Here is an 8790-nt window from a genome sequence, read left to right on the forward strand (position 1 = left end):
AGCGACGCGGACACCTACTGATGATTGGCTGCAAATTACACGGGGAACAAGAGGCGCACGCGGGCCGGCGCTCCCCTTCACAAATCCTCTCCTCGCCGGAGGAGCCACGTTTCCCGGCTCGCCTGCCGATCGCCCTCCCTCCTGGCGCCCCGCTCTCCGGCTCAGCCGACCAGCCCAGCGCAGAGGGCTGTTGATTATTTTCTTTTGCTCTCGGAGATAATTGTTTGGAAGGGATGGAAAGAGGGCGTTTCCGCCTCTCTCTCTCTCTCTCTCTCTTTACGTGTGGGGTGTGTGTGTGTGTGTGTGCGTGTGCGGGTGTGTGTGTAAATAAACTTGTCTGGGTTTTTTGGCTGGGTTGAGAAGAGCAGTACAAGAAACAGAAAAGGTCGTGTTTGTTTGAAGAATACTCCTATTTCACACCCTACCGCATGGCTTTTAAGTAATACTCCTGATGTACCCAGGAAGACTTTTAAAAATTATGATCATTTAGATCTTTAAAGTAAGGGAAAACGGATTGGTGTTCTGCTTGTCCGGATCTTTTAAATATTATTATGCCAGAATGCAAAAAAAATTGGTGATGTGTGTAGCCTGACCGATCTCAAAATCATTCTCTCTCCTCTCTCTCCTCCCCCTGCTTCCCCAACCCCATTCTTTTACTATTCCATCTGGTAGTTCCAATGATTAAATATGATTTTTAACTTACTACCCTATTTTTAATTACAAACTTACTTAAACAAAAACTACTTTTATAGCTACATTAATCTATTTTATAGTAGTATGACTTCTTGACACTTGGGAAAAATAGTTTCATAATTGAAAGATAAATCTTTTTACCACAGGTCAAAAATAAATAAAACTCACTCATAAATGCAGCTATGAATTAACTTCTTCACTGCTGCCTTAAAGAAAATGAGATATTCCTGGCTACATGCTATCCTACTATTGAAATGAAGTGTGCTCATATTTATCTGAAATATTTAAAAATATGAATCTTTTGGATAATTTTAAAGAAAAAAACTGATTCATAATAAGCTACAGAAGTAGGAAGGAAAAAAATTCAGATTGTTTAAATTGATCTTATAAAGCAAAGTAAAAGTTCTGTATTAAAATTAAAATTGTACTCTAGAATAACACAATAATATAGTTTCAGAGAGGGAAGAAAAGTATAATAATGAGTTGTTTCTTTTATAATAAGAACATGCTGAAAAGACATTTTGAATCATTTTGTTTTTGAATTTTCAAAAGACCGACCTTGACCATATCAAGATTCTGCCAACTCTGGAGGACTGATTATTGATAAGATGTTAGGAACCGTGGTGTGCATAAATGCAGGTGCTGTACCAAGAGTGGGCAACTATTGAAATAGGGGGCAAATTGTTTTGTGACTCATTGATTAAGATGCATGTTTTGTAATTTAAAAAAATAGAATAAGTTGGTTATAAAATCAATCAAATCAGTTATTTGGCATTTATAGCCAAAAAACTGGGTGGTTAATAATTACTTAAGTTCATTGGTAAGATATGTTTATACTTTTGTCAATGCTTTGTGAAAACAAAGAAAGGAATTTTCTATTGGATTTTTTTTTTTTGAGCTGAACGTCATAAGAAATTTATCAGCAAAATGTAGGCACCTTTTAATGAGTGCCTACACTCATTATACTGGAAAGATGGTAGATTCTTAAACATCTTTTCAAAATATTTGAAGTAGTCCAATGTTAGAGGTTTTGAATTTGTAAATAAACAATTTTTAAAATCATATAAAAATATCATGATTTCTTATGCCAAACTTGCTTTTCTTTTCAGAATGCTTCAAGCTCACTTTCAAGATGAAACTTTAAACAAATGAGAGAAAATAAGCTCTAAATTCCAAAGAATTTTATTTTCCAGTTGATAAAGGGAAAACTCAGAACACTCAGTCTTAATGATTAATAAGAGCAACTATGAATGACCCATCTGTGTCAGATACTGTAGTAAGTAATTTGCAGGTAGTTTATTTTGTCCTTGAAATAACCCTATGAAGTAGTTAGTACTATTTCCACTGGAAATAATAGGTCCATAGATATCAGATAACTTAGATGGGTCAAAAAGTTAGTATGTAATAGGGCTGAAGTCTGTACCCAATCCAGTATCTCCAAAACTTTATGCTTATAACCTCTACTCTAGTCTTACTATCAACAATTAATTAATCAATAAACCTCTCTGCATACTAGAACCTTAGCTTTAATTATGATCATAAGCCCCTCATTTATATGACATACAGAATATATTTTAGACAATATACTGCATACCTCGGATATAATGTCCATTGCCTTTCTGCTAGGGAGTTGATTACATCCTTAGCCAAATGTGATAAAGGGAAACATCTCTCTTCCGGTCTGGGATACCTCATATCCTTAATTTTTTTATATATACTAGTTTTACCACTTGCATATCTACCATGTCTCACATTACTCCACGTTCTCCATTGTGTCCTCCAGAATGATGTGTCAGGTTGTTTAGGTAAATCGTTGAGGACACTTAGTCCTGTATTAACTCTACTTCGGAATTCGTAGTTCTATAAAGTACTAAAACTTAAGGTTCATTCTCTTTGCAAAATGCCTGCTACGGCTTCCAATTCCCTGGAAGTGGTTTGTGCTTTACTCTGTATATTTTGTGACCTGAAGTAGGAGCACAGGGGCTTCATTGATATCTTCATGGGAAAGATCAACTTGAGTATCACTTGAAGAAGTGTCCCTACTCTGCAGAAATTTTGTGTTGTGCTGTGAAATATCTCTAAAGCATGGCTGCTTTCATCATGATCATGATCAATATTGTCATCATTATCCAGAATCTCTAAAAAGGTAGTTTATCTGTTGTAACAGATAGACTTCAAAATGTGTCAGTGCAAAAAATAGAAGTATATTTGCTGTTCATGTCACAGTCCAGGGTGGGAATTTCAGATCAGAAGATGGCTCTCCTCTATGAGTGATTCATGGATCCATGGATCCATTTTGGGACCTTGCCATCCCTGAGGGACTGCTCATCAACTACATCAAATGACCAGAAGGGCATGAATGGGGCATGATCCCTTCTTAATTACTTGGTCTTGAAGTGACCCACAGCACCACGGCTCACTGACAATTGTCAAGAACCAGTCATGTGCCATGACTGGTTGCAAGATGGCGGGGCAGTTACTTCCTAGATGCAAACTCTACTACTGTGGAGTAGTAGAGAGTTTTGGTGGACAGCTGGTATTTTCCCCCAAGAGTAACACTGGAAGGAGAATAACCTGCTGGAGAGGTTAAGTTGGCCCACACAGCCATGAATCGACTGTAAGAGTCCTCTTCCCTTGAGAACACTTTTGCTGATTACCACCCTTAGAGATTACCACTGAAAGCAGTCTTAATGACTTTGGGGAAAGTTTGGCAACTCTGAACAAACTATGTTTCCTTAAATACCTGTAGGACAGCCAAGCTATGGATAAAATAGTCAAACAAGAATTTACTAAAGAATAAAGAAAGCAGAAGTAACACAAGCAGAGGAAATACCGTAAATCTAAAATAAACTGACTTAGAGATAAATCTTAGGCATTAGCAGCTTGTCTGCTGGTGTTTTCAAAACCCAGAGGTAAGCTTTAATCCCTCCACCAATAATGTGTACCCTGTTAGTCATAAAAACTACTCACTGTCCAGGTTAGGAAAGGTGTGTGAAGCTCTCTCACCTAACATCCTAGAATCCAGCTTCCCAATTCCTGTTCACAGCATCTGAGGACTGCCTCTTTCCATAGTAATTCATGCTGTAGATAATAATACAATAACCACCCTCTTCGCAGGAGGAATATGCCAATAAGACAAATGCAGAATAATGTCTTCAATTCTTCGCTAACTATAGCTCTCTGGGATTTTTTATTTGTCTTCTTTACCAGAACTGAAGATCCTTGATATCAGGGATTGTGTCTTATTCAGCTTCGTGTCCCACCTCATACATTGCCTGACACATGGAAGGTTCTAACATTCTGTGCCATGCTTATTGAAGAAGGTAGCATACACAAAATGTAGAAGTAAGTTCCCCATTGTCCCTAAGATAAAAATGGAAAATTCGTAAAATGTCATTCAAAGCTCTTCTCCAATTGGCCCCATGTTTTGAATCTCGTCTCCTATTACACCTGGCAAGAACTCTACTGCAGCATATCCACTTTATCGAGAAAATGTCCATCACCTTGCCATCACCAGATAAAAAAAAAACTAATTAATAAAGAACCATAAGCTAAGATGAAGGTATTATTATTTACATAAAAGAGACTTTTTGCTTATAATGAATTATTCTTTTATAATGTAATAATATTTTTAAATCCCTTAAGTGAACATTTTAGGGAAATTTTCAGAGGTTTTCTTAGTGACTCAACAAAGTGAAATTAGATTAAATTAGTCCTTAAAATCAGTATTCTTCACACCCGTTATTTTCTTTCACTTTTAATTAAATATCGATACATCATTATCACAGTGTTGACCTTCATATTTGAAGCTGGTACTCTTAACCTGCCAACAGCAGGTCATGTGCTTTGAGCTGTTTTCTAGCAAAAACAAATTTGTCTTAAGCTATGTACACTCTCTTGCCTTGACTTTCTAATGACTACCAGCATGCGTTTATGGAATGGCTGACCACTCTTAGGGATAAAATCTGTAACTGTTGAGGATAATGAAAATAATAGGTTCACAGGGTTAAACCCATTACCTTGGCCTCATTAGCACCATATTCAAATCAACTACGCTCATCAAGTACATACATTCATCTGTTTTTACATACAATTTGGACACTAGACCAAATGCTAACCTGAGCATTAATTTTTAGAATTGTTCTTTGGAAGATCTAATTTGGTCTAGGCCATTTCTTATTTCTTCACGGCACTCCTTCTTATTATACAAATTCTCATTTCTATAAAATTACATCTTTAATACTCCATGGCAGTATAATAGGAGTTGTCCCCAAATGCGGAAATCCATACAAATGAAATAACAACAGGCTAGAAATGAAAAGTCTCCAGAAGAACACTTCTTCTATAGGCTCCCTAATTTGGCTTGATTTTGATAAGATATGGGCTTCCTTGTATTTTACCATAAATATTCGGTATATTTTGTTCATTGGATTATTAGGAAACCCAAGCAATAACATTCCAGATTTCTTTCAAAGTATTTACTCATGAAGGAAATAATGCGCCAATTTTGGTCAAAACAAAACAAAACAAAACCACCAAGTCACGGTGAGTAGCTTCCAGACACTCACAGATATAAACACAAATTTGCAGTTTGAGCTCCAAGTTCCTTTCGGTCTCTCTTTCCTCTGCCTGGCAGTATCAAGGCACCCTTCATTGACCTTTCTCACAGGAAAATTTGCCTTAGGCATATAATCACCTGTATGCTTTCTTGAAAGTATATCTCTTAAGATAGATCAATAATGATAAAGTAATACAAAGCTTGGGAATCTTATGAAATTGACAATTAAGAGCTGACCAGAAAACACTTCCTATAGCTCTGTCAACATGCATTCAGTGTCACAGCATCCCTGTTTCCAAGAGAGCAGTCCAGAATGTGGCAGCATCATTCCTTGTGCTTTCAGCCATTCTTCCTGAACACAAGTTGTATCTGACAGGATTTACAGAGCACTGGAAAGCGAGTGACAGAGTCTCCGCTCTCAATCCCTCTCCTTATTTTCAGTCAAAACTTCAAACCCAGTAACTCAAGTAACTAATGTTCTCCTTAGCTCAAAGATGGAAACTGAATCTATATGCAGAAACTGGACATTTTATAAATAGGCTACTGAATCTTCAAATTACCGGATAGGACTTGCCCAATTATTCAAAACAAACAAACAAAAAAACTCAAAGAATTTTAATAATAAAGTTATTTCTAAAATTTACTTTTTAGAGACATAAAATTTGTCTTATAAAAGTCATACTTTTTAAGCTCTGTCAAACAACTCTGAAATTAAATTTACCATAAACTATTTTCTATTAAATAATGTTAATTGAAATTTTTTGATTTGTCATTTTAAATACAAGAAAGATTTTTCATAAAATGTTTGTGATTTTTATTTTTTTCTCCTGTGCTTAGATTTTGATTTCCAAAGTAACCAGGATGCCCCTATTTGCAAAAGCACAGTTTTCTAATATTACTCCCAAGATTTCAAATCAAAGCCAATTTTTTATGCTTGATTTTTAAAAATGTAGGTTACCATTGTTTGGTTTATCTTCAATTAACCGTTCTCAGTATAAAGGATTATTATCTTTCTCTATTGGGAGGAAAAATTCAGGATAATATCCCTCAGTAGTTAACGTTCAATCCAGGAAGGTGTTTTTTTTTTTTTTTTTTTAATTTTCCCCAGTGCTGACCTTTGTTATGCTGTAGTTATAGCAACAAGAAGAGTTCCTTCTGTCTGTCTGTTATGTTCTCTTTTCAAACTAATGACAGTCTTTTCTAAACTGTTGTATAGTATAAAGAAAGCTTTACATGCACTGATTTCTTGATTTCTTGATGCATTTAGCTAAACCAGAGGTTTAAATGGAAATATTTTAAATAAATGTAATTAATTGGAATTTGTTTAGAACTATGGATTGTTCGTTTAGCTATATTTCCATATTGTCTTTAAGCTTCCCTAATCAACTTGCAGTTTAACTTCTCAGTGATCAATTTATTTATCCTATCATTATATCTTCTTAATCTAAACATGGAGAGAGAGAGAGTGAAAGAGAGAGCTAGAAAAGCTCTCTCCAGAGGAGTAATACATTGTAAGAACATGTAGTTTGTCTGCCAAACTAGGCCACGCAATCTTGGCTATGACCTTGGGCACTCTAAATTTCATTGTACGGATCCAGAATATCAGTTTAATTATAGTCATTACCTATCTCAAGGGTTTGTGAGGTTTAATTAATGTTAGCAAGGTGTTGGAGCTATTTAGTAGCATAGTACTATAAAAGGCAAACTACCTGAAAATCACAACTTCCTCCTCCCTACATAGTACTTAATTTTATACACTCCTTTTCTTTCTTCTTCAGTTAATATCACATTTATTACCTTTTCCCCTGCCCTCCATATCTATATCTATGGTCTCTCCTACTTGAGACTTACCTTGGATGACAAATGGCTTCTGCCCCACATCCCTCACTTGCACCATCACCTCCAGGAGCTCAAACATTCCTGAGCCCAACAGGATCAGGATAAACATGGTATCTGAGTAAGCAGCTATGGCTTTGCACTTCCTTTAAGCCCGAGTCACAAGCATCCAGTGGGCCTCACACTCCTTTTGCTTGTGTCCATGGTGTTAAATAAAGTGCATTAGACTTCCAGCCTCTTTCAAAAATTGGGAGATGTGAAAACACTGTGTCTACATTCCCTCCTGAAAACAGTAGCTGGAGCCATGATTAGATGGGGTCTCTAGCTTGCCCATTCTCAGCGCTCCCTATTATCTAACGCTTGTCCACCTAAACACTGGAATTTGCAACCCAGGGCCTCTGAGTACATTTGTGCTGGCTGTTCACAACACAACAATGCCTGGCCAAATGGACAAGAAGGGGCTGGAATCCAGCCTATTGCTCTGCTTGCCAAGCCATGTTCTGGTGGGTCTCATTTGCATAAAGGCATTCTAGGGACCAAAAATGGCCTGGTCGGTATCCCAGCTATAAGTCAATTAAATAGAGCAGTGAATGTCACAGCTACCTTAATTAGTATTGAAAACTTGGCATCCAATTTTTGAAATTGTATCCTACAACACTATATCTAGACTGAGCTTAAAAATCATATTCAAGTTTATCCTTACCCACTTTTTGTCGTGGACCCTTTTTCACCTAAAACACATTCCAGTATGAACTACTTTACAAATAGGATGAACATAATATGAAAATTTTAATTGTTTTAACTCATTGCAGCGGAAACGGAGCTGTATTTAATTGAAAATTAAAATGACTAAAACAGTAATGTATGTTGGATAGTCATAATAATGTTATATTTCTTTGTCTGGGAAAAACCACTCTTTAAAAGAGGAGGCCACTGTTCACACCCTAGTCTCTTGCTAACTGCTAACATTTTATAATGGCAGCACTGCTTAAAAGAGCAGTTGTTTTTACCTATTTGTAACTTAGCTCTTTTAGAATGCATGATGATTTGATAGCATTGCCTTTTGAGTGTTTCTGTTTTGAAAGCTATTCTATTCCTTTAATTTCGGCTACCTTATATTAGTGAAAAAGAAACAATTCTGTTACTCAATGGCAGCACTAATTGATTTACACTTCTTTCTTTACCAAATTTCAAGCGTCCAAAATTTGAACATTGTCCACTGAAAGCTAATCTCTAGCTATGTAACTGCCACTAATGTACTTCCAAAAGAAATCCAGGTATCTTTATCTTTTCGTTATACAAAACATAATATAAATTTATTCTTTAACCATAACGAGAAGGAAAGTTGTCTGATTTCTACCGACTACAAGTAAGATAAAATGACTCAAACTGGCTTAAATGAGGAGGTCCCAGGTAGGGCAGGCTCCAGGCAGGAACAATCTGAAGCTTCAATGTGTCATGGGTGGTGCAGGTTCTTCCCACTCTTTTGCTCTGTCATCCCCATCATCTTGGCTCTTCCCTCAGGCAGGCTTCCCTCACAGGTACTGTTGCAGCAGTTCCAGCCAACATATGCAGGCACAAAAAGCATTCAAGGAAAGAAAGTGACTATCGTTTTTTGTGTCTACATCTCTAGAGATAAAATTTCCTAGAAGCACTAAGGTTGACTTCAACGAAGATCTCATTAGCCAAAATTAGGTCACATG

General features: G+C 36.5%; 1 protein-coding gene across 1 annotated transcript in view; it reads right to left on the reverse strand.

Moving 5' to 3' along the window:
• The window catches only part of CXXC4 (CXXC finger protein 4), a 29088-nt gene extending 21889 nt beyond the window's left edge, over positions 1-7199 (reverse strand). Inside the window, exon 1 of the mRNA XM_024741785.1 lies at positions 7103-7199. Coding sequence (XP_024597553.1) covers positions 7103-7199 — 97 coding nt within the window. The remainder of the gene's footprint in view (positions 1-7102) is intronic.
• Positions 7200-8790: the final 1591 nt, after the last annotated feature.

The sequence above is a fragment of the Neophocaena asiaeorientalis genome, unplaced genomic scaffold, assembly GCF_003031525.2.
Source record: "Neophocaena asiaeorientalis asiaeorientalis breed wild unplaced genomic scaffold, Neophocaena_asiaeorientalis_V1.1 scaffold218, whole genome shotgun sequence".
Classification (NCBI taxonomy): Eukaryota; Metazoa; Chordata; class Mammalia; order Artiodactyla; family Phocoenidae; genus Neophocaena; species Neophocaena asiaeorientalis.